The sequence below is a fragment of the Macrosteles quadrilineatus genome, unplaced genomic scaffold (genome assembly GCF_028750875.1).
Source record: "Macrosteles quadrilineatus isolate MER2022 unplaced genomic scaffold, UCM_ALF_1.0 Scaffold_5__1_contigs__length_97177068, whole genome shotgun sequence".
NCBI classification, from domain to species: Eukaryota; Metazoa; Arthropoda; class Insecta; order Hemiptera; family Cicadellidae; genus Macrosteles; species Macrosteles quadrilineatus.
This window is the reverse complement of record NW_026542598.1, coordinates 50879225-50906895: the sequence shown is the minus strand read 5'-3', so window position 1 is coordinate 50906895 and position 27671 is coordinate 50879225. Positions and strand designations below refer to the sequence as shown.

Below are 27671 nucleotides of genomic sequence, written 5' to 3'. Positions count from 1 at the left end.
TTCTTTTTTTGAAAAAGTTCCTTTAATTGTTCATACAAATCTATACAAGCACTTTATGTACACGATGCCCATCGATTAAGAGTTTATTGGGAAAACTTGACGATACAACCATCTAATATTTGGTAATCCTTGGGGTGAAATCTTGCACCACTGGAGCAGGTCATTGTTCAGTATCTGCTGGAGACAAGTTCAGTCCGGGCCTGAGGACAGTTTGAACACCGCCTTAGCTATGGTTCCCTTCCGGAGCGCTAGGATAGCCTCTTGGTGTTGTTCCAGAGGGAACACCTTGATGCCGAGAACGTCGTAGTCGAGGTACCTGTAACATAGATGGTGATTTGCAGTTAATTTTCATTTAGCTTTCATTTTGAAGGATTAATAAGCAAAACAAAATGTTAGTGGTTGGATAATGAGATTAGTATGGCTTTAAAATTAAATATACTCCATTAAATTTGGACAAAATGTTAATAGAGTATTGTTTAAATCTTAATAGACGTGATTCACCCAAAATCTTGCATCTTCAGTTACCACTTCGTAGGTTTATTTTTAATCAATGTCTTCCTCTTGACAAGTTTTTACAGCAAATGAAAATAACTCCACGAGTACAACACTGGTACAGGTGAAAAGAATAGTACAACAAGGCATTTTCACTAGTCAAATCCAATTAATTTAACCTTACTAATACAGTATTGATATCATAAATATTCTGTTTCCAACAAAGGTCCCTTTCACAGTCTGTTTCCAGGTGTCTGTCCTGCAGCATGTTACTGACCTCAAGACAAGGATGATTGTTTATTATGACTTGTTTGTGTCAAACATGTTGTATGGAATAGAGTTCTGGGGCAACTGCTCAAATGCCGTAACCATTTTTAAAATTAAAAAAAAAGGATCCTTAGAATTATGGCATTTTCAAAACCCAGACGATCCTGTAAATTATTATTTAGAGAATATATTATAATAATATTTAGAGAGTTGAAAATCTTAACGCTTCCGTCAATTTATATCCTGCAAACAACAATCTTGATAAAAAAACCTTGAATCTTTTATGAATTAAAACCTTAGCCATAATTATTTAACAAGACACCAAAACAATTTACAACTGCCCATTTGAAAAACATCAAACATAAGCCAAACCCTGTTATGTTAGTTCTTGTTATAAAATATAAATCCAAAAGAACAGTCTTACTGACTCACAAAATTGATTGTGGAGGATCGGCTAAATGTTAGTAAGTGAGAGAAGCAAAGCATACGTACTCGTCCACATACCTGGAGCCCATGGCTTCTATCAGGCTCAGGGCCTGGGGGAAACTGAATTGGTTGATGAGCACACCTACGATGGTCAACTCCTTCCTGAATATGTCAAACGGAGACATACTGCAACAAATATATCTCGTCAGAGTGCTTAATAGTAGTATTTACTAATAGGAAAGTACAGTGGTATTTGGTGTCAGCTCATTTAGCAGTTGAACTTCGTAGATTATTCAGTGGCAATATAATTTAAACTCAAAAATCCAAATAGTTTTTGCACAGGATTTTGGTGATCACACACACTCAGTATATAAGCAAGGTAGCAAAATGCCTGGTTTGAGGTGCAATTTACAAAGAATCCACTAATCTTTTCAACTTCCACCCTTTATTTTAGGTTGGCCTCCCTAACCGAGCTCTCACCCACATACAGGTGAACTTCTCATATGTTGGACACCAGACCTGACTGAAACGGGATTTTAACCCTCAAACTATGGCTTCTCTTCTAACCATGTTCCTTTCTAAGCTGTCTCTTAGACCAATTGGTCTTTGTTCAGAATTAACTGCCTACCGTACTAGCATCACCAAACCATAAACCTAGATGTAAATTGGTAACTTGACTTCCAGTCTACAACGCATATTAGTTATATCTTTCAGGCGTTTTGTAAGTGGAAGTTTAGTTATGTTACTTATATTCCCAATATGTCAGACTTAGGAGCTCAAAAGGTTCAACATTAATTTTTCACTTTTCAGTGATCTTTTTCAAAGTCCATCCTGGTTTCTAAAAGTCAATGCTTCTACTTGAATGAAGTATTTTACAGTTCAATTTATTAAGAAACAGTTTTATTATAAAGATAACTCATCCTTACAATAATTACTCTGTTTGCTAATAGACCAAAACCATCACGACCCCCCAGAAGACACATCTAGGTTTTGAATATTGAACTTGATGTGTTGATGTTTTAGTAGGTACTGTTGGAAAGATTAAAAATTACTCTACTATCATTAAATTCCCAACAATAGAGATCAGAATATTAATTGTTGCACATCTAACCTGATGACAGAGTCAGGAGCAGCCACTCCGAAGATGCACAGTTTGCCACCAGGCCGCAGCACTGACAGACCGTCCTGTATGGCTTGTCCGTTGCCGCTACAGTCCACACACACATCTACACCCCACTGCGGGTTGGCTGTCTTTAGCACTTTCAGTTCCTCTGGGCTGATACACTTGTACCCTGTGTCTGAACAAAATTGATTGAGTTTTTTTTTTAACTTACAAAAAAGGAAATGTTTGATTTATTGTAATATATTTTTCTAGCAGTATGTTACTTTGACTGGAGTTTAAGTAAATGGTCCTGACTAAAGAAACTGCCATTTATACTAACAAATATAATAGCCTAGATTACACAATCCTTTGAACACTAAGACAGCAACATAAGTTGTCCAAACATTTTAAGCTGTAGGGTGAGTGTTGTAGACTGAGATGGCCTGTACAGCTCTGACACTAAATTCAACTGGGTCTTTAGCTGAAACTATTTATTAAAAGCCCCATGATCAAGAACAGCTGGGTTCAGTTTTGAATATTGAATTTGATGACAAAGACAGTATGAATACATTTATGTTAAATCTAGAATCAATGCAAAAAGTCTTGGATATAGTTGATTGTATATACAATTGTAATACTTTAATACTTTCTTATGAAAGGGTGACCATATCACTTACTGAGCTGCTCATTGAGATTGCGTCTGGCAGAGAGAGGTTCGGACACGATGACTTTGCGATGTCCTGAGTGATGCAACAGACTCGACCAAAGGTTGCCGACAATGCCTGCTCCAGAGATCAGCACTGTAGAGCCAATGGGCAGAGGACCTATGCGATCCCACCCATGACACACACAAGACAAGGGCTCGCACAGGACAGCTACGGTATTACACAATGGTTAGAGATACATGTATAACTCATTGACTTAGAATGTAGCAATGAATACATATTTAAGCTAAATCATTGAGCTGTGCTTGGTTAAATTTCAGATTTCTATGTGTTACATTAATTACATCCTGTCATATCAGATTGTGTTTCAGGCAAATACAAGTGACACACAGTTCAGACGAGCGACATATTTAGCTGACTAGGCTGTGACTAGGTAAGCAGGACTAGGAAGCGCACCACAGGACCACGAGCGTACGGCGACGGCAATCGAGCCGCGATCAAGCTTGGCATTGCAAACCATCGCCAGGCTCTGCTTCCCAGCCAAGTATCGCAACTGTCACGGCTAGCTAGTCAATAACTCTAGCGGCGTAACAGTACACATAGCTTAATGTGCACATGCAGCATGGTTATAGCATGGTTATATGGGGGCGTTCACACGGGTGGTCGGTCATCGCGCTGCAGCTCGCAGTGTGTTATATAGTCAATGCTTATACATATGTTTTCATTGTGCGCCAGTGATGGATTCAAGTTGTTTTGATATTGATATTTTCATCAAATCAGTGAGAAAACAACTGTGTCTTTGGAGCACTTTCTTTCGGAACATCATGATAAAATTAATAAGACATAATGATAAAGAAATCAAAATAACTAGATTTCGGCAAAACTGTGGCACGTATAGACTGGTACAAATACGGAAGTGATATAGAAACAATTATCATGGTTATAGTAATAAATGATTTTCTTGTGGTTTCAATTTAATATTTTGTTTGGCTTCCATTTCATAGCGTTATTGATTGAAAGAAAATTAGCAATGTTCTAAATTTGTATGTGAGTCGGCAATGTGAGCAAAAATCAATGTGAGTCGGTGGCTCAGTCGGTAGCGTCGCGGACTTCGGGCTCAAGGCAGTAGTGTCGTGGGTTCGGATCCTGGTCACTGCCACTAACTTTTATCAGTACAGTTCACCTTTGTGCTGTACCGGCTCACCCCTTGCTTTGCTGGATACGTTCCACGCACAGATCTGTAGTCTATGTGGACAGGCAAATGCAAGGCTAAAAGAGGCCGCCAACCTCTTAAAAAAAAAAAAATTGCATACAACTTTTAGGTAAGTTGTATTACAAGTCCAACAATATGAATATACAAAATATCTGTTGATAAACGGCTGAGATGTTTCTAAAAATAATTTTTAATTACTTAATATTCTCTTGACAATAATGTTTTTTGAACCAAACTTTTTTAATAGTTTAATTGATGGTTTGTTACCTGAATTTCATTATTGTACTGCAAATTTAGTAATGAAAAATTTAAAATAATTGTTTAAAACAAAACAACATTGTAACAAAAACATTGGTCACCTATGATCAATGCAAAAACATCATATATTGATAGCAAAACATTAACGTATCGAAAAATCGTTTTATCGATGCACATTTATTTACATCACACTTGCGATCTAGTTGGTGGATTCGTCGCTCATGTGAACTAGTGTGTCGCCGGGGCGCGAGGAATACTAGTCAATGTCAGTCATCTAGATGAGTTGCTCGTGAGAACCCAGCCTGAAGGATGAGCAATAAATGAATGAGATGATAGCTTTGTTAGTGACTTAGATCATCAGTTGCTTAAGTCAGGGTCATTTATTAAAAGTCATTTATTCATCAAGATCAGGTGAGTCTAGATTCAAACCATTAAAAAGCTACCTTCTGACCTTTTTCCCTTTTTTAGGAGTATTAGAAAACTGTTAGGGCAAGGCAAGCCTAGGATTTCAGTGTCCAAGATAGAAAGAAAGCAATAGTGGTTGAAAATGTTACACAACAAAGCAAATTTGCCAGAAAATGTCAACTTTAGTCAAGTCCAGTCTTAAGAATCACAATATAGTTTGCACTAGCATTGGTTTACCAAGTAATCACTGGAAACAATATTAAAAAGTAGATTCCTGAACCAACACATGCAGCCACGTTAGATTTTTGAAATAAACCAAATTACAGTACTTTGAATCTTACTGGTCTTATAATGATTGAATAGTTATAGTGCTCTCATAGCAAGCAGGACTTTGCTGGTTTAATCCTGAGAAAAAACAGTAGCTTTTTGACGGTTCAAAACTGCAACCAGCTGTTCTTATGATCATTGAACTTTGTATTAACTGATAATGGTCAAAAACAAGCTGCGTTCTTAATCAGTACCAAAACTAGACAGACCATCACACTCCATTCTCCACTCATCCTTCTCTCACATTTCGGTTTAAATACGCCCAGTAGCATCCTATCACAATCAGTAATACAATTTGTATACTCTGAAAATATAAATTCTGATACAAAAATTAAACATGTTTTAAACTACATTATTTGCCCTTACCTTGCTGGAAGGTCATACAGTCAGGGATACGATGCACCTGTGACGCAGGCACCTTGCAGTATTGTGCCCAGCCGCCATTGTTGAATATCCCGATGGTGGTGTTGAGACTGCCGGAGGGACACTGATGGTACTGGCCTGCCGTGCAATACGAACAAACGCCACAACCGCTGCAATAATATACATTGTATAGTAATTAAGTTTCAAAATTGCATGAATTGACAATAAATTTGTAGGAATTGACGAAGGAAAATTTAGGTCTCCTTCAAGATTCAATGACTCAAATCTGACACCAGCAACGTGTTTTTTACTCATCCACTAATATTTTAGCCGGTTCATACCTGACAATCAGTCTCATCGCAAAGAACAATAGGGATTTTTGTCAAATTGAACGTTACGGATAAAATTTTTATAAAAGTAGTACGTTTAAGATTTTTTTGTTATTCTTATAGAGAAAAAGAAAACTGCTGTAGTTTGCTTGCTTATGGATGTATGTTAGTAAAATTTGGCAAACTATTAACATTTGGTCATAAAAACAATTTAAACTTCCCCGTAGCAGCAAACCTAAGTACTCATGTTATTTAAATAGGGAATAAATATTTTTTTATAGAAATATTTGAGTATAAATCCAATCTGATTAATTGAAATTCGCTCAGTCTGCAAGTTTGATGTGGCAGGTGTATTTTGGTTGAAAAGACAAGGAATGGCTAAATTATGTTTTTAAATGATATTGAAGATAAACTTTACCTGTTGGGATTGACAACCACACGATCGCCTCGTTTGATATGCTTCACCTCTGAGCCTATAGAGCTGGCAACTCCGCAGAACTCATGACCTGGGATAAACGGGCGATCTCGACATAGAAACGTACCCTGAAAAAAATACTGTATGTCAATTGAGTTATAATCAATCTGATTATTTGGCTGCTATCCAAGCAAGTTTCTCTAGATAATTAATTGAAAATGCGTTTTTTGTATAATTTCCTTAACTATTTCCTCATCACTGATTTGTCTCATCAATAACACAATTCAAGTCAGATGACTTTACTGTAGCATGTTACAGACCTGAGTACAAGAATGTTTTTTACCTTATATTATGTGATGAACATGTGGTATGGACTGGAGTTCAGAGGCAACTTTTTAAATGTCAAAACCATTATTAAAACTCAAAATATTATCCTGATAATAAAAAAAGGTAAAACCTGGAATATTATATTTTGATATATTCCATTCATATATTCAATTCACAGAATTGAAAACACTTGCCATACAATAAAACCAACTTAGATTTTTTAAACAGAACTTTTATAAACAAATTTATATTTTTGAATTATCACTTTAACCACAATTGAGACATCAAAATGATTTTCAACTAGCTCCCCTCATAGAATTTTTCCCCTGAAACTCATTCCGATGGTCCATCTCAATTGGTAATAATACTTAATAATAATAATAATTAATAGTAAGAGAAATGTCAATACGCAATAAATGGTATCAAGTCAATAAAAACCTATGAAATTAAAAAATGAAGGTTAAAAATTGTTCTCCAAAGTTTATAATAAAATTAATGATTTAATGATTCCTCCCACATTAAGGTTTTCATGGTTCCTTCCCATGTTTTAATTTGTAGTTGCAGTTTATTGCTTTTAATTGAGGGTAACTATTTCACCTGTTTTCACATTGTGTCAAAATAAACCTTGACTATTGAATTGATGAGTAATTGTTAACCATTGCTTACTTACATCCAGTATGTGTAGGTCTGTTCCACACACTCCAGCGTAGACAACCTTCACTATCACCTCCTGTTTCTCAATGATGGCTGGCAGATCTGTCTTGACCAGAGAGAGTGTCTTCCTACGAGGATCAAACTGTAGCGCCTCCATCTCCGGCTTGGAGAACCTTTTCTCACCTAAACCGGTACAGTTGTTAGAGAAGAGTATATATTTTAAACTATGTATAGTGAGCTTTTGAGGCAACTATGTCACCTATGCTCACATTTTAAACTGAATATGAAGGTTATATTGTAAAATTCATTGTATGGTCTGTGTAGTTATGTACGTGTGTTAGATAAGCTGAATTTAATTACCTAGGCCATCTAAAAGCAAATTAAAAACAACTTGCCATTTTATCCATCAGAACAGAAAAACTTTATATCTTACCATGAAACATCATGACTTAAAAGTCTGCCCCTGACTTGTTTTATTTATTCAAACAAAACAACACCCTACAGCACAACACTGTTGCCTTACTCACAGTATCCAAAGAATGTTGGTTACACTCTAAACTATTGATTGATTTAGGCAAAAACATATTTTTCAACAAGAAAATCAATTTGCAACACAGTTACTGACTCACTGCACAAACCTAATGTAAGCTTGATAAAATCACAATTAGCTGTTATCAGTTTCAAGTGCTATGGATATTTTTAGTCACTACATCACAACTACCTTTAGAAATTTGTCTTTGATGACAAAATACCTCAGTCTAAAAATGGTTTTCATATAATTAATAATTTTCAAAAGGTAAATTGAGAGAATGTATTCTAAAAACCTTTTTATTTGCTATTTGAACTCTATAATTTCCTCCCAATTAGAGATGGGAAATGTACCATATTATTTCCAATAAAGCAGCTCATGGCTATTTCCCGTCATGACGTCATATCACGCCACCATCACACCACCTTTCCGGTCCGTACGCAGCCTAAATCCCCTCTCCTCAAGTCAGTCCACACCATGTATTAGACCCGTCAACATCATACCCCTTGCGGCCCTCTGAGCATTATTTAAAATGTAACCAGTGTATTTACTTACAACACCCCATCCCTGACCCCAAACGTACAGTACGATGTCGACGTATTGTACAGGAAATACCATTACTTTGCAATAATAGTCAGGAAAGTTCCTTAGCTTTTCAGTAATAGGTGAAATAATACTATTACTTTTGTCACCATCATAAAGGACGTTACAGCTGGTCGCCGTTAATAGGAAGACAGGATCAGTCTTTTTGCACTCGCTCATTCTAACAGTTCAGACAACGTTAAAAAAATTATCGTATGTCCAAAGCACTATATTATTTTGGAATACTTGCTGTTGAAAGGAAGACACAATCAGCGGGATAGTTATTTCATTCGTTTGTTTGAACAGTGTAGATGGCGTTGCTATTTTAATAGGGGATTCTCAATAATCTGGTACCAGGGTAATAGACCACTTGAGAAATTATTACTTAATCTATCTATCTATATATTAATAGGCAAGCATGTTTCTTTAAAACCTTTTTTCTCAGCTCGTGTGCGTCGTAGGGAAAATCTATGCATACTGTTAGAAAGATATTTTCCTGTAGGTGTGCAGAATCCCATTATAAATTAAAATAGGCTCAAAGATAAGCACAAAAAATGAATTTGAAATTAACAAAAAATTAACATGGGCTTTATGGGTTGCCATGATGGTGACGAAATAACAACGAAATATAAACAGAAAATCAAAACAAATTCCAATCACATGTTTTATTTACAGAGTGGGGTGAAAAATAGAGAAGTATGTAATGTACAATTGGATTTTTTTAGCTAGAAGTGGTTAAGCTGTGGTGGAATACCTTTGAAGATGGACCTTTTTAATACGATTTTGTGTTCATTCGTGTCAAATCAAAACAAACAAACTGGCATAATATATTCTTGGAATTTGACATACTTAATCTACTTTAATAAAATCACTTAGTCATTAGCTAATCATTAGAAAATATTATCCAAATCAACCAATGAATAAATTGTTATTTAATTATTGCCTTCAAATTAAGTGATGGTTAATTGCTTTGAAAATAATTAAATTACATATTTATGTACATATTTATGGTCGAGTTTCGACCACTGGACGACCTCTAGTACTTATTTAATAGGCAAGCAGGATTTTTGTGACAATTACTTTTCCGAAACTACTGAACCGATTGACATGTTTTTGGTCTCATTGGAAAGAGCGTAACGTGAAGTTGTGCAGGAAACTTTCTTTTTAGGGAAATAATTAGAGAATAAGGCCCTGGGGCCCTTTAAAGTTTCGTATTTTTCCATAAGGATAACATGGGGAGATAATTTTTATTTACAGAAACATATGTTTGTTGCTTGAAAATAGTCAAAGTCTACTACATAATAATTGCTATGTATTATGACTGTTAATGTATACTACATTTCAATCAAGGATTGTGTACCTTAAAGTTTACTCATAATGGATCTTACTACTTTATTTTAATGCTGGGAATAGTAAAATTTTGTTGAGAATAAGTTATCATGATTAAGAAAACTTTACAGTACTATAATAATTTATGTATTTTAAATCACAAATCTTTGACATTATTAATTCATTTGAAACTAAACAGCTGATCGACAAATCAAACAAATCATCTACTTCATGTGGATAATGTTGTTACACAAACATAGTTTTTTTTTTTTAACAATACTGTAACTTGATTCTTTTTTACTTGTGGGTGTATTTTGAGTTTGCAGTTATGAAAGCACCAAGGCAAGTAACTTTTATCTAATGTTATTTATAAACTAACAGTATTAATGAATTACTACATGAACTTGACAAGTTAGGTGATTAATTGTCAGTATGCCAAGAGAAAGAAGAGTTGGTCCTCAAAAACAGGAAGGCGGAGACACCCATCTAGAAAATCCAACTGAGTTTTTAAATATAGATGTCAGTGGATTGCCAAGACACAGATTAGACTAATAAAAGGGGGCAGTGGTTTTATTGATGAGGAATACAAAAAAGGGTATCATTAATGGCACAAGGCTTCATGTGATCAGAACGGTTAACAACTTAATAGAATGTAAAGTCCTAACTGGAACAAGTGAGTGGGGATATATTTTGATTTCGAAGATGAACATTTTGGTTTTTAGTGTTTGTTTTTAAAAGTGTTTCCTTCTAGCAGCATTTTATGACCCTCAAAATATGCTACATAGGTATATTGGTTTGATACGATTAAATGTTTTGTTAAATGTGTTTTTAAAAATAACTACCCTGTAACATACGTGAACTTGAACCCTTATTAATTTACAATACACGTTATACACATTATTATTTATAATACACATATAGCTAGAAAATAGCTGGACTGCTTCCCTTCTAAGACTTTATTATTAGCCTACCGTATTTAATTTTCGACGTCGAGTCAATATATAACACGATGAATTTTTTTTTTAATTCATATGTTATTTTGCGGGGCATTGAGCCGCACAGGTTCACTAGTAAATAATTATTACTTATTAAATAGCTTATTATTACTATTTGTCCTATTATCTTAAGTGTCCACCTCTACTTCCAATGTTTTAATAAAATGCAAATTTTTGTCATACCTATAAGTTATTTTAAAATATTTGATACTTTTAAAAAAGTAAGCTGAAATCATTGATTCTAAACCTTTTCAATCAGCTGTTTTCAGTGACTTATTAAACTTGTAATCACAATTTTTCATGATGAACATGTAAATAAAAATTACTATATTTTAAATTAAGTTTCTTAAATTAAATTTAGTTTAAGTTTTGAGTAAATTCAACACAGGAACACATGAAGGATAACGAAAAAGTAGCAAAATGCCGTTTTGAGGGGAAATTGCAAAGAATCTTTTATCTTTTATATTTAAGTAAAAAAACATTCCCAAATTATTTTTATACTAAGAAGATTGTCTATGTTCTGTAGTGAAGAGGCATTACTTACTATTTATCATTTGTTAATTTCCAACATTAGTTATGCAATATCTAAATGGAGCTCAACTTAATCAAAACTAACAAAATTTTAATTACAAAAGTCTACATTAAGAATTATTTTTAAATTGAAACCACGCCAAAATCTTGTAAAAAATTATTTAAAAATTACCAGTTTATGACCTTTTACTCAATATATATTTACAAAACATTACTATTTTTAAAGAACAATTTTAAGAAATTCTAGAAAAATTATGAATTATGTGAGAAGAATTACGATTTGAGAAAATTACAAATATATTTTCTTCTACTTTCCATAAAACAAAGTTTTATGAAAAACAACTCTATTACAATGGAAGAAAACTATTTAAGAAATGACAAACTAATATTCAAAACTTAAAATTAAAAGAATACAAAAAAAATTAAATCAAATCCTTAATGAAGATACGATCTATTCTATTCAAGAATTGAATGAAAAATGCATCAAAATTTAAAAATTATATTATAAAGAGTTTAATTTAATACCAAACCTAAGTTGAAAATTAATTTATTGTACTGTCGATACAATGTCAATGTCACGGCAATAAAGTATTTATCATCAAATTCCACCTGAGTCATCTTCTATTTATTTTATGTTGTGGTTGTATGTTTTGGTGGTGGGCCAGGGCCTGTACCATTAAACTCTACTACAGTAAGGCCCTGTTCACACGAGCGACTTATATCTAGCTGACTAGGCTGTGACTAGGTAAGCCGTAGGTAAGCTGTGGTAGCGAACCACAGGATACACCGGTTCACACGAGCGACATGTCCACAGACTAGGTGAAAATATTGATATCAAAACCACTTGGATCCATCACTGGTGCACAGTGAGAACATAGGGAAGAATGAGAGCTGCAGCGCGACTACCCGATCGCTCGTGTGAACGCTCCCATAAAGCTACGTGTACTGCTACGCCGCTAGAGCGGGTGACTGGGTAGCTGCCATGAGTGACTGGGAAGCGGGACCCGACTATGTTTTGGGACACCAAGTTCGAACGCGGCTAGCTTGTTGTCGCCCTACACTTGTGTGAACGGCTCGATTTGATCCTGTGGTCCGCTACCCAGTCGGGCTTACCTAGTCACAGCCTAGTCGGCTAGATAAGTCGCTTGTGTGAACCGGGCCTAAGAGAACTCTCCTCATGACTTGCACACCGGACAAATGTGCTGTTGTGAAATGTCAAACCCTCAATTTATGTTGTTGTATCCTGGCCCCAGAGACAATGCTGTAGACTGTTTGGCATTTGATCAGACCTGACAATCGTCTGCACAAAAGACACTGGTCAAGCCTAAACCTAACTCCCAGTTCAACACATGACCACTACAGCTTTAAGCCGTTATTTTTTAGTTGTATTCACAAAGTGAGTTTTAAAGTGTAAATTTGGCTACCTTTACCCACGTGTTCAATATTTCATCCTTAAGAACTCATGGGTGTTTAATTTTATAGTCATTGTGGTCATTTAAATTTTTTACTATGGGTTTAATGTTTAATGTCTATCGGTGATATACAATATAAAATTATAATTTTGTGATTTGTGATGATAAAATAAGTTTATCTATATAATTATTTTGATAAGGAAATAATTCTTAGAAATCTAAAAAATTGTAACATTTCCATTGAGTGTGATTTACATTGTTCAACAGCTGATAACATAATAGTCAGGTGATTAGCAAGAACATGTGTTCTTAATGAGATGGTAATACAATAATGAGTAATTACTAAACTATAATAAATAATAAAGTATATTAAATGTTACGGAAGTTATATTTCTCCTATGGTTCAAATGACAAAAGGAGCACTCCAACCTTGACTCCGCCTCCTACTTCTTTATCACTTTAATTGTTCAAATTGTTTAATGAGATTAAGTCTTTTAAACTAGTTAAACACATTTTATATAACTCCATAAACCTCTTAGAACCTCGCTAAACCAAACATAAATATAAATTTATACTGTAATACATAGTAAAACATAACTTATGTATTAGTATTTTTTATCCCTCTAGCAATCAGTAAATTTTAATACTGTAACTAAAATAATATGAATCAATGACATCAAAAATGTTTGGATTTGCACAACAGAATTTCCAGTATAGCTTTAAGAATGGCTGGAAGAAGACATCCCATTCTTGTGTTAAACCATAGTCTGTTTTAGAATAAAAAATAAACTTAGTTGAATTAAGTGACAACAGATGATCTCCACAGACAACTGATTCCATCTCAAGTGTAAACTTTTAACCAAGCTAAACTGAGTGGGCAACTTTTTTACAATTATTGTATAACTATTAAACGACTAAAACTACACGACAACCTGGACATTTTAGTTGTGTTGGTTTTGTTGTTTTACATGTTCATCAACTATAATTGAACAGTACTAAATTGAATATTTGTTAACCATATTCAAATGAGAGAGATAAATTTTATCAATGAAAAATGTTTAAGTAAACTTTTCTACAAAAAGTAAATGATTACTTTAAATTCTTCAATACAATACCTACAATGGATTTTTTAAATTTAAAAATATCGTTAAACTACAACATTTTTAATAACTAAGGGGGAAAACGTTGAAAGCAGCACAGGCGAGATTCATTCAATTTGATTCTATTTGAATAAAAAAATTGGCTGCATCTGGTCCATATATAGATTAATTTTCAGTGGTCAATAGTAATTATAATGTAACTGTTTTTAAACACTTTACCAAAAGAGTAGTTCATCTTGGTGAACACAGAAGTTCCTTCTGGCGGACCAATGAGACACTAAACTACTGCCGGAGCTAAAGTACACGCACTACCTACACGAGACATGAGATGACATAAATGTGTCACCGAGCAAACCTCTTATCTCCTAAATTGCCATAATGCAATGTTCATAAGTAACGACTTACATAGGGTAAACTCATCTATATACTCCCTTACAGATTTCCTCTTCCTCGTTTATAAGCTGAAGAGAGTTTTAAAAAGGCATGTTTCAGTCTATTATGTATAGTATGTTTTGATGTTAAGCAATTTTTACTCTTGTTTGATTTGTTAAATTTTAAAAGGAAACAGTCCATTTGTAAACTATTGCTTTTCACTGCTACTTACACCAATGAGTAAGGCTGAAATTGTAAAATGTACACTAAATAAGAGAAAAACATCAGATGACTTGAACTAGAGTGTAGCTGTAGAATCTAAATTAAAATGACAACAAGACCTATTCGCTATTCGTTAATTACAAGGCAAAAATGTGGTTAGGAATCCACTATAAACTGTAGGTCCATTAGTTGCCATTGGCTGTATGGGCTATTGATTAAGAGCTGTGTCTAAAGACAATTTTGGCCCTAGTCTCTAACAAGACTACAGGATTGCGCCACTCATCTCCATTCATAACTTGGCTATTATAAAATACTTACATCCGTATGGTTGCCATTTCATAAGAAAGTATTAAAGTATTTAAGTCAATTACTTAGATAAAACCTGTATAAATAATTTCCAACTTTAAACTCAATATAACAGAAAAGAAAACCAGTTTTAATTTAGGTAGTTATAAAGAGAATTTAAAACTAACAATATTAAATTATTTGAATTCAGCCTAGTGTATCTGAAATATTTAATACTAGCTGTTGTACCCGTACTTAACGGGAAGAGAACACGAAATAGAAACATTTTGATCTTTACATCGGTTGATAAAATAGTTACACATAAGCCTTTTAATAACAAAACTTAACCTTTTTGGCCTTTATAGGCTATAATAGATGTTGTCATAAATGTTAAAAAATAATAGTAGCCTACTGCACCCTGTTGGTAAACCTTGTAACTTTTTAATGCTATTCAATATCATAGAACCAACTTGGATAGTTGAAACAGCTGACAAAATTCTTTTATTCCTTTTAAATGTACGGTTAACATGGGAAACTCCAGAGCCACTGGGGCGGAGCCCGAAAGGACTTTTGAGATAAGAATGCGTCTATATGTTAATCGGGAATGTGAGCTATCATCATACCGAATTTCAGCCCAATCCGACCAGCGTTTTTCGCGTTTACTTGTCACAAACATACATACATCCATCCATACATCCAAACTTTCTCATTTATAATATTAGTAGGATCATACTATAATATAAATGGGAAAGTTTGTGTGTTTGTTTGGGTTCAATCACTATAAAAATAAACATTAATTTTTGGGGTGGGTTCAAACTTACTCGGACCATTCTCTATCAGAAATGTCTTTGTATATAGGCTAAATATATAACAAAACTGTATTTTTAAATAAATTAAACTAAAAATGTATATCATACCATTCATACATGTTCTAGGCATTGAGAAGGTATACAACAGATTATACAAACATTCATGTCTCAGTCTTTAGTTACCTACTGAAGGTTACGATGACATCATTGTATGACAAGACTTCGTCAACAGATAAAACCTGTCTAGATAGACTGTTTGAGTATACAGTCACAAAGAGAAGTGGCAGTTTCTTTTTTTACAATTTATATTTATAAATATCCAAACTAAATTATTGATATTTGAAAGTGACAACTATATTTTGTTCAATTTTATAGTTTTCTTAATAAATTAGTACCTAATAATATTAAGGTAGAAATAATTAATTTCAATGTGATCAGTTCATGGCCAATATGATACTCGTTATAGGTAAAAATATTATTATTTTATAAAAAAAAATATAAGCTTTTCAATATAACAAGATGATCAAATCATCAATTGGGAAATCTTCATTCTATAAACTAAAATACTTTTGAAAATATCGAGTTTAAATGTTTTAAAACACAAAACACATTAGAAACTTTTTGAAATGTATTGTTCATGGACCTAATGAAGTTGTATGTAAATAAACTAGACTTAACATACTAAACTTGTCGTTGACTAAAGATAATTTACAGCAATATTTTATGGTAATGGTGCTGTTCTAGTATTTCTGTTTACTTGAATATTGCTATTTTTATTCAAATTTAAGCTTAGTTTAACACTTTTTTACTGGTTGTTGACGCCAGTGGCATTTTTATCGTGAGTGTACTTCAAAAAACACTTTTAGGGACAGTTATAAGAAAAAAATAAATGTTAAGGATACTCATGTTAATCATACAATAAAGTAGACTAAGTTATCTATTTACATCAAGCCCTCATTAAACATGAATAGGTACTGTACATTGTTTTCAAAAGTTTAAAATATATTTTTCAGACTTATTCATTGAGAATTGTAAACAGTAGATAATTGAGTTATCATTCTCGCTATTCAACACAGCTCGGAATGCTGGTAAACAGTCTGGGAAAGTGAAGGTAAAAATACTTCCTGTAATTTCTAAAAATAATCACTCCAAACAAAGAAACACATGAAACACAAACCTGTACAGAATAGTTTTAGCTCTGGATACATGAATTGGTTAAAATCTGAGCACATAGTTACAATAGGGCACCACTAAACCTACTAAACAACTAACCTAGAGTACCGAAACCAGCTGACATTTTGCACATGCTTTGCTTCTTTCCCAGACAGACAGACTGACTGAGTCTTGGTAGCTGCCAGCTGGCAATGGTTTAGTTTCACAGAGTTGGGAACTTCATAATTATTGATAATCTTCTCAATCTGTTCTCATACACCTAGTTTGTTATTGTTGGCTAATTTTAATGATTTGTTTTGAACATGATAGTTGATGTTCATTACTAAAGAGATTGTGAAAAAAATGTAAATATTTATTGTTATGATTAATTTTATAAAATAAGACCTGCCTATTAATATTTGGGTGTTCAATCTATAAATAGTATTAAATATAAGAACTCAGTTAATATAATTAGCTAGCTTTATCTAAATGGAGGTATAGAAGAACCTCACTAACTTAATTGGTAACTCGACAGCTGACTGGGAGCACGTCGAGCTGACTTTGTCTTAATTGTGTTCGACTTTTCAAGTTTTTATTGTTAAATATTCAGCATTTATTGCTTATTTAATAAGTAAAAATACTCATCTAAGTAATAAGTTTGTAGGTAAAAATTTGTCTGTTATGTATTAATTAATTTTTTTTAAACCCGCCATTAAAAATTTCAATATTCTGGTTAACTCAACAACCCCCAAACTTGACAACCTTTATTTGAAGTACATTGTCGGTGATGTTAATGTTGATTAAAGGTTTATTGCGGAAATTTTTCATCACATTGGTAAAATACAATAGGTACACGTTTCGACAACCTAAACGAAACTACAAATTGTGGATTTAGTGAGGTTTTACTGTAAATAATAATTATCCTAAAAATAGTTCAACTCAGGATCTAAACCACATGGTCGATAGCAAGTTTCAATAGTTAAATATAGGATCAGGAAACTCAACTATAATAATTTGTGCTGAGTTGGTAAATTCTTTGTAATTATATTTGCATCCCAAATTAGACATTTTGTTACTTCTTCATATCCTTCCTGAGTGTGCTCACTGAATGATTCTTGTTATATAAGAACTTAGATGTGTATGTTCATGAAATGGTGGCAAAACATCATAGAAATAGGAATAATTAATTAAATCAATCGCAATCCCTAAGGCTCAAAGCTGGGCTGGGTTGGTATAACCCAAATAACCAAACCATTTTATTATCACTACATACTATATTTCACAATAGACTGATAATTTAGAAGGTCTCCAAAGGTATCCTGAAAAACTTAGTTGAACAACGTATTGAAATGTTGAAAATCTCTTAAACAGTACGTATTGAAAGAACTGGTGATGTTTGTTTTTAACATTTTTTATAATTACAAAGAAACTGTTTCCACCTGCCCTTGGTCATTGGGCTTTCAATAATTGATCCTGACTAATGAAACAAGAAAGTGTTAGTCAGTAACAAAGCTACAAAGTACACTCCACTTATTTTTCACTCATGTTTGAGTTAATACGCCCAGTTGCTTTCCTACTTAATTGGTCATGTGCTACATTCTGATCAATTACCAAAATGCCTGAAGCCCCTTCCTGGCCAAGATTGAGGGCTCCTGTCTTAGCCAGTCAGGTCTTGGTAGTTGACAGGACTAGTGGACTCTTCTCGGTACCTTTTCGGTACTTGTTTAATCTCACTTTATTTTACACTGATATTGAGGTTAAAATACACAGCTTTGTGTCACAGTCTCAATGCAATGATGTAAAGATAAAGATATGTAGCTCACCAGTCTTGTCGAGATGTGTGTACCAGGCCTTGTGTGGATTCCTCATGCCTTGAAGCTCAGTGGTGCAAGGTGCAATGGTGGGAGTGGAAGCTGCAATGGTGATGCTGTAAACACAAACAAATCATAAGTCAAACTTACTTAAAAATTAATTTTGAAACTATAGAGTAACCTTAGTAAACTACACCTACTGAACCCTCAATTCAAATAAAATTCAAAAATACTGTCTGGTAAACTGTCTGGAAATACTCTGTGTGTGTGAAAAAAAAAAACAAAAATCTGTCTGGTACAGTCACAGTTGTATTATGTGGAGATACATATATACGAGGGCTATCCAGAAAGTAAAGAATGTTTCGTTCTGACGCCGCTAGGCGCGCGCCGATCTCGTACATTTTGGTGCCTGCGCACTCGGCAGTCGGCAACTCAGTCGGCGTCCAGCCGTGAAAACAGGAGCATTCTCGGGCTGCCCGTTTTTTCACAATTTCAACTTAAGATGGGCGCTGCGATTAAAAATACTGCCAGTTAAGGGGTGCGGTCAGTGATACGGGTTGTGTTGGCAGTAAAAATCGATAGACATTTATCGCAAAGTGTATGAAGTTTAAGGAAACAACGAAACAACGTAATGATTAAAATTTCTGAGAAAATTGTGCATTCAGATTAACAATGGCCGATCTGACGCTCATGAGTCATAACGAAGCAAAGGGTGGATGCCCGAGCATTTTGACTGATGGAAATGGTCGCTAATGTTGATGAAAAGTTTTGCGAAATCCGCCGATTCCCGATAACGGAGCTTTCGCTTTGTTGTGTGACAATTTCAAACAACAAAGTCCGTGATTGGCGCGCGCCTAGCGGCGTCAGAACAGAACAAGACGTTCTTTACTTTCTGGATAGCTTTAGTATAGTGTATCAAAACAATAACATTAGGATGGCTAATATTACAATAATAAGCATTGAAATTGACAGTAGTGCTGTGTGTTTCTTGCTTCACAACACTTGTATTTGTATGTAGCAGATATAGTGAAAGACTGTTTTCTTGATGGATCCTTTTCCCTAAAACTTAAACATTGTACTCAGCACATGGTGAAACTGACACTCTTTAGGACATGTATGAGACAGCAGGATACTATAAAGGAAAACCTAAATGGCATTAAAGTGGGGCAAATTTCTTATTTAGCGCTTGTACAGATTCAACAATGAAGTGAATTGTGTTATTTTCATCATGCAATAGGAAAGACGAGCATAACATCTCAAGAAGGATAGTCGTTCTTCACAGACATACAGCGCTGTGCTACTGATGAATAAAAAATCAATAGAAACAAATGCTGCAAGTTGCGATGACCCATCAAACTGGGGCCAGCAAATTCTTTATATATATTGTTAGTCTTCTACAGTTTACGGTTTACAGTCCTCTAAAATATTCTAGAAGACTGTGTACGCAGTTGTAGAGACAAAATTTGTCATGATGCCTTGATTACTGTCAACTCCCTAACATCCAATGCCATAGCCAACAGGCAAATCCAGTCTATTATGTTAAAGCATAGACAAAAAGAATGAAATATAGACTGTCAGCCGTGCTGCGGTTACCATGGTTACCATAGGTTCCGGCGCACACCGCTGTAGTTTACGTAGCGCGTACGCTGTAACTACCGTGGCGATCCCAGCGGTGTGCGCCAGAACCTATGGTAACCGCAGCACAGCTGACGGTCTACATTTAATTCTTTTTGTCTATGGTTAAAGCTACACCATCCAACACCTGATATTTCTAAAAAAACACATTTCTTCCAGCCACCAATAAATTGTATGGCTTCTTCAGCCAACTGCCATAGACAATTGAAGTTGTGAAAGTCCTTTTAGTACGATGTACTTGGATCAATCAATTCAATTCAATATCTCCCTCCACAAAACTAAAACCAAATCCCTACACCCCCTTAAAGTAATGCTTTGCTCAAACTATGTCAACTAGACAATCTGTTAGGAAGAGCCATCAAAGGGTAATCATTTACAATGTGGTTCATAGTCTGAGACATCACACCATTGACATATGACGGATCTTCTGTCATTCCCCATGTCAACCTCTATTAGTTATACACCCATCTTATAGAAAGAGCTGAACCACAGTTAAATAGTATACCATGATAGACCTAAGGGCTGGAAATTAATTGTGACCTTGTTTTAGTTAACTATCAATTTTTTTTAAATACAAGACTGAATAATCAAGCTTTGTTGGAAATAAGGCACACACTAATACCTATATTCAGATAGGCCTAGGTTGTACAATGAGAAGTCTAAAACTTGCAGTACCTCAATGTTTTTACTATCTGTCAACGTTCTCAGACAATATTTAACAAAAGCATGTACTATATTAAATTCAACTCTATCACATTGAATGGTAAGTTAACTTCCATTGGAATTAATCCAAATAGGTACCATTTCAATCAACAGAAATAACATAATTCTGTTTTACTTGAAGCTAATTTGATCAATGACATGCGTTTTACTGACATTATCCGTACAGTACCTGGATATGTGAAAGCATTCGGATGGTGATCCTGAAAGGTATCAGCACAAAAAGGGTTGAGCAGGCAATGAAGCTTTTGATTATGATGTTATTTTTCTGTTATCTAAATTTATGGAGGAACATTATTAAAAATATTGTCTGTTATCAAACCTATTGACCTGTCAGATAAGAGTGATTTATGGATTCTTTCAACTCTATAAGCGTGTAAAATTAATCGCCATATTGGAATGCACAAGTTGGCTAACAAGATTTTTAAAATGATAAAAATCCATAATAATAAGTTTGAAGATAACAATGCAGATAACTAAAAAAAAAACATTTTACAGTGGATATGAGTTGGTACTATAAATCACTGAGAAAATTACAATATTTTCCTAAAAGTCAAGATTAAGGGGTCTTCAGGGTCTTAAATGAAATACCCCCACCTAAGCAAAACCTAAGTGAATTTCCATTTGCCTGAATTGATTGTAAATTAAATCTATTTAAATAACATTAGGTTTGACGATTACCTAGGTGTTTTTTAGTAAAATATTAGTAGCTTAGTGTAAAATTAATACATTTGCTAAGTTTGACCAAAATAGTCTCTATAAAAATAACATGAGAATTTTAAATTTGCAATTTTTGGAATTTTCTTTGTAACCAATAACGCTACAAATTCCCCCGCCGCAGCAAACCTGCAGACTAAGCGAATTTCTACGTGTCTGATTACATTTTTACTAATATATTTCCATAAACAAGACATATTTTACGGTGAAGGTAAAAAGTGTTCTTTAACCATACGTCAATAGTACAGGATGAAATAAATAAATTTACCAAATTTTATCAACATATATCCATAAACAAGTAAACTACAAAAGTTTCCATTTTCTCCATAAGAATAACATGGGAATATTAAATTCCACTTTTTTGGAATTTTCTCTGTGATCCTTAGGTATACAACAGTGCTTCAATATACTAAATTATTTATTTTTTTAAGCTCTAGAAAATAGTTTTGAAAGAAATCGCAATTGTTTTTGTTTTTAGGGTCAAAATTAAGAAAACCTCATTTTTCCCCCATAAACCCCTGTTCCTATGGTCCGATTATGCTGGTTTGCGAACTCGTTCGAATAAACATAGGTTACACGTTAGTACCAAATTTCATCAAAATCAGATCATTTTTGCTCGAGTTATCGCGCTAACGGCACAGAAAACATACTACTATATAACCCAGAATGCCAACAGCATGGTAAAAAGCGTTAAGTACTTTGAGAGAATAGCAACGCTGATGGCGCTGCCTACGAATTGACAGGCAAAGCTCTCTCTAAGTACTTAACACTTTTTACCATGCGGTTGGCATTCTGGATTATAGTAGTATGTTTTCTGTGTTAACGGACACAAATATACAAGGTGTCCCACGAAAGGTGTCTCAAATTGATTACTGAAGAACGGCTTAACGTACAAGGATGAAATAAAATTATTTCCCACTAAATCAACCCAAAGGAATAAGGTAAAGATATTTTCAACTTTTTTCCGATACAGGGTGTGCCAAAAACTGAGGGTCACTAGTTTGAATCTCGGAATTTTCAAATGTAAACATATGTCATGTTATACATCATTTTAAAGGTATTTAATAGACAAACATTTTGGCAAAAACAGAAATTAATTATCTTTATCCGATTAAAAATGGCGCCAGTTTATTTGGAAAAATCAATGTGGTTTTTTTACTCTTGTTTCCTATACCTATGCACTTAGGCCTTCTCCGGTTGAATTTTCTTACTCGTTATGAAATTAGTTTTACTGTGATATGCTACAAGTAAAGGGTTTTAAAAATCATAAAAATTAAAAAAAAATATTTTTGAAAATTTGCAAATGCCCATTGTTTAAAATTTTTAAATAGCAACATAAGTGGCACATAATTTTATAGGTTTTTTTAATTCTTAAAAACTTTGTAATTTACACTTACTTCGTATCTCTTTTAGTTTTTGTGTAATTAACAAAAAACCTAATTTTCCCATATCAAATGCATGTTACTTGGGTTTTTTGTTTAACCACGTTTAACGCGAAATTAAATGGGGCCTATGGTGTTAATCCTATGGTGTTGATTTCATACTTGCGTAGTTTGAATTTTTGGATTTAAATACCTGTATATGTTCTTGGAATCTACATTTGAAGCTTCTACTAGTTTGGCCAATATAATACTAGTTACAATCTGTACAGGAAATTTTGAAAATGCCGCTCTTGTTACATTATGATGATTCTTCAGTTATTTGTTGATTTTTGAAAACTTTTGAATTTATAATTTAAAGACTTTGTTTTAGCGAATTTCCCATATAGGGAATAAGTACTCATGGTAAGACCTGGACCCGGGACCAATTTACTTTTTTGTTTTGAGGTCCCTAGAGGCCAAAAACACCATCCGTTCAAATTCATATATATATCTAATATATAAAATTCTCGTGTCACAGTGTTTGTCTGCAAACTCCTCCGGAACGACTTCACCGATCGTTACGAAATTTGGTGTGTAAATTCTGTAGGTATGCGAATCGGACGTAAACTATTTCCCGTTTCGAAATTCTTAAAAGGACTCCGCCCCAGTGGCTCTGGAGTTTCCCATGTTAACCTTATGAGAAATGGAATTAATGAATCTTAACAGCTGTTTCAATTAAACAAGTTGGTTCTGTTCTATGATGTTCAATAGCATTAAAGTTACAAGGATTACCAACAGGGTGCAGCACTATTATTTCTTTTACATTTATGACAACAGCTAATTTGCAACCAAAAGGTGAGTGAGCGTAGCGAACGAACTTCAACCTGGAGGCGAGTTAGCGTAGCGAACGAGCTAACCTGAAGGCAAGTGAGCGCAGCGGAAGGTATGGGGGTTTAGTGAGTGGGAGAAAATTTCGCGCCGTTCCGGCCAAACCTCGCATGCGGGGTTGGTTCGGCAGATTGGCCACAACCTAAACCCCAACTCTCACTTGTTAGCTGCGGAGAGCTACCTTCTGCCACTGGGTGTTGGTCCACCTACAGAACCAAGTGAGGGGGGCCCTAGACTAAGGTGTAATGCGATCCGTGCCAAGAGTCTTGTGGCACTGGGGGCCTAATATTCAGTGTCTTAACGGAGCCTTCTGGGAACCAGGGGTAACCCAGTCGTACACACCCCTTACCTCTCTAATCGGGTCACTGGGGAGGTGGACTTAAATACCTGGTATTCGTGAGAACAATGTAGACAGTCTGACCCAAATGGAGGAGGAAGGTCTACTGAAATCTGACGATGACGACAAGCTCGCAGAAACCGGAAAGGAACGAAAAACGACTTTCCAGGGGCGAGTTGCAAAGATGGAGGATAGCGGATGCTTTAGCCAAAGGCGAAAAGGTGCTATCCAGAAGTGAGAGGAGGCTGGTGTGGGCTGCCAAGCACCCTAACTCTGCTGCCTGCAAAGCCAGTTCCTCCGGGAACTAGGATGCTGGGAAAAAGCAGAGCAAGGGTGGTACCCCCAAAGCTGACTCTAATGAAGCCTCCAGGAAGAAAGGTGGAGGCTGTGCTGACGCAGCCACAAAGGATTGGCTGGTCAAGCAAGTTCAGGAGCTGAGACCTTTCAGGGAAATCTCGCTACGGCTTGCCCCAGCCAGAGACCTTGTGAAAGCTGTGAAGGTATATTTATGTGCCCAGCCCTACAAGGTCTGCGTATGAGATCCCTCGTACGAAAATCGACTTTCCAGGGGTGAGTTGCAAAGACGGAGGATAGCGGATGCTTTAGCCAAAGGCGAAAAGGTGCTATCCAGAAGTGAGAGGAGGCTGGTGTGGGCTGCCAAGCACCCTAACTCTGCTGCCTGTAAAGCCAGTTCCTCCGGGAACTAGGATGCTGGGAAAAAGCAGGTCAAGGGTGGTACCCCCAAAGCTGACTCTAATGAGGCCTCCAGGAAGAAAGGTGGAGGCTGTGCTGACGCAGCCACAAAGGATTGGCTGGTCAAGCAAGTTCAGGAGCTGAGTCCTTTCAGGGAAATCTCGCTACGGCTTGCCCCAGCCAGAGACCTTGTGAAAGCTGTGAAGGTATATTTAGGTGCCCAGCCCTACAAGGTCTGCGTATGAGATCCCTTGGCCTATTGATGGGAGACCAAAGGGAAGAACAGGTCACCATAGTCAAGAGGCTCTCACGGTTCACCAAGGACCTGGGATTTGACGGAGAATGAGGACCTGTGAACGAGGGTGCACAATAAGCTGTTCTAGCTGCGATGCAATCCCATGGTAACTTGTAAGCCTGGCCCTCTATTAAAAAAAAAAAAAAAAAAAAAAAAAAGCGTAGCGAACGAGCACCAAACCAAAGGTGAGTGAGCGTAGCGAACGAACTTCAACCTGGAGGCGAGTTAGCGTAGCGAACGAACTAACCTGAAGGCAAGTGAGCGCAGCGAACGAGCTCCAACCTAAAGGTGAGTGAGCGTAGCGAACGAGCTCCAACCCAAAGGTGAGTGAGCGTAGCGAACGAACTTCAACCAGGACGTGATTGAGCGATGCGAACGAGATCATCTTGAAAATTAAACGTAACGGTACTTTCTTTCCATCGGTCTGTCTTAGGGGAAACCTATAACTTAGGCGATACGAAGTTCGCCGGGTCAGCTAGTATATATATATATATATATTTATATATGTGTCCGTTAGCGCGATAACTCGAGCAAAAATGATCCGATTTTGATGAAATTTGGTATAAACGTGTAAGCCTACATTTATTCAAACGAGTTCGCGAACCAGCATGATCGGACTATTAGAACGGGGTTTTATATGGGGTTTTATGGGGTAAAAATAGGTTTTTCCCATTTTTGACCCTAAAAACACAAAATTTTACAATTTCTTTTCAAACCATTTTGTAGAGCTTGAAAAAACAAATAATTTAGTATATTGAAGCGTTGTTGTGCGCCTAATAGTTACGGAGAAAATTCCAAAAAATTGTAAATTTAAAATTCCCATGTTATTCTTATGAAGAATAAATCAACTGTTGTAGTTTGCTTGTTTATGAACATTTGATCGAATTTGGAAAATACTTTAATTTCTTACTAAACTATTAACATAAAAAAAAAAAAAAAAACACTTTTACCCTCCCTGTTGCAGCAAACCTAAATACTCGTTTAACTAATTCTATTTAAATAGGACGCACATGTGGAGTCCCCACCAATTGATAATTGATAATTGAAATAAATGTGAATATTTTTATGGAGGCATATTAGTGTAAATATAATCAGTAATGGAAATTCGCTTAGTCTGCAGGTTTGCTGCGGCGGGGGTATTTTGTTCTGTATTTTGCTTTGTAATTTGTTTTTGATAAGGTTTTCCTTATTGCTTTATTTCATTTCAAGCACAGATAGTATGTTTTCTGTGATTAGAGTTATGAGGAAGACAGATGTATTATTTTTTCAATTTCTCTTCTTTTTCATTTTGTTTCTTAATTTTGTTCTTTATCATATTATCAATAAGATTGTCTTGATATCCATTTTTGGTTGCAATATATTTTATTATTTTCTTTATCAAAATTTGTTTTGTTTAGTGGCAGTGTAGATTCCAAGAGCATATACATGTATTAAAATCTAAAAATTCCACAAGTATGAAATCGAACTACTCAGAACACTTACTAAAGACTAAACAAATTTCAATATCAAAACATAGAACGTAATTTATTAGAAGAATAATGTAATAGAACAATATTTAACATTTTATAGAAAAAATATATTAATTCATATGAAAACCAAACTTTTCCTATTTATTTGAAAAGAAGACACCTAAATTAATTAACTCTTAAAAATTTTGTACTTCACAAAAACTCTCACTTCCTTGTATATACAAACTGTTTGCCTCTTTGTACTGTATACTTGCTTTTGCACCCCTCTGTACATAAAAATCTGAAGGAATAGTGTTTTTAGCCTCTGGGGACATCAAAATGAAAAAGTCAATCGGTCCCGGGCCCAGGTCTTACCGTGTCACCTACAGTAATAGCTACTTAAAGGGAAATTTGCTAAAAAAATATTCCTGGAAATGCTGCTACTGTACTAGCTAACTAATATAAAAACATTCTACACAGGTAAACCTAAAAATTATTTTTGAATCTTCTATTTTGTAAAAACCAAAATAAACTTTAAAATATTTTGATACAAATTTAAAATAACCATTTTAAAACAATTAATATATTAAAACTTATCATTTACGAAAGAAGTAAAGTGTTATTCACATTTACCTGGGATGGGTTCAATATACTGTGTCAAGTGGAGACTGATTGAGATGAGAATTTTGACTGACAAAATAATCAATGATGGCGGATCAACATTGCCAATGGGTGCAACGACCTCTCACTAAATATAGCAAAAACAAAATGCACTTGTTGCACCATTACCCTACTTTTGTTGCCTTCAAACAAGTCTGATTCTGCTCTGAATACAATAATCAGATATCATGGACGGGTCTCAATAAAAACTAAGTTGCTTTTTACATGCAGACCTCAATTAGATTGAGTTTTTACCAGTTTTTATCTTGTTTGGTGATAAATGGTGTTGTTTACACAAATGAACTGCATAAGGAAATTTCCATTGGGTTTTAATTAGAAAAAGTGTGTTAAAAATTTAAATCGGTTTTAAAAAGTAATCAAAGTTTTTCTATCATCATATTTAAAATTACCTTTTTTGCTATATCTTTAGCCTTTTATTCATTAAAAATATAGACAAGTTTTATGGCCATAAATATTTGCAAGCTAAATTTTTGTAGAAAATTTTGTTTTAATGCTCTCTATACTTACTTGTATTTTTGTTGTCT

At 34.8% G+C, this 27671-nt stretch overlaps 1 protein-coding gene across 6 annotated transcripts; it reads right to left on the bottom strand.

Annotated features, from left to right (window-relative positions):
• LOC128995975 (uncharacterized) lies at positions 1-27274 on the bottom strand. Of its 6 annotated transcripts, none has more exons than XM_054421071.1 (9): positions 27100-27274; positions 18385-18488; positions 7260-7426; positions 6266-6390; positions 5522-5688; positions 2965-3162; positions 2297-2483; positions 1252-1371; positions 1-316 (listed from the first exon to the last, which is right to left on the bottom strand). In XM_054421071.1, the coding sequence occupies exons 2-9, from the start codon at positions 18428-18430 to the stop codon at positions 190-192; spliced, it is 1137 nt and encodes a 378-aa protein (XP_054277046.1). In that variant the 5' UTR covers positions 18431-18488; positions 27100-27274; the 3' UTR covers positions 1-189. The 6 variants fall into 6 exon arrangements, with proteins under 6 accessions (XP_054277046.1, XP_054277048.1, XP_054277050.1 ...); XM_054421073.1 differs by lacking the exon at positions 27100-27274 and adding an exon at positions 20900-20990; XM_054421075.1 differs by lacking the exons at positions 18385-18488; positions 27100-27274 and adding an exon at positions 16682-16727.
• Between the last annotated feature and the right edge of the window lie 397 nt (positions 27275-27671).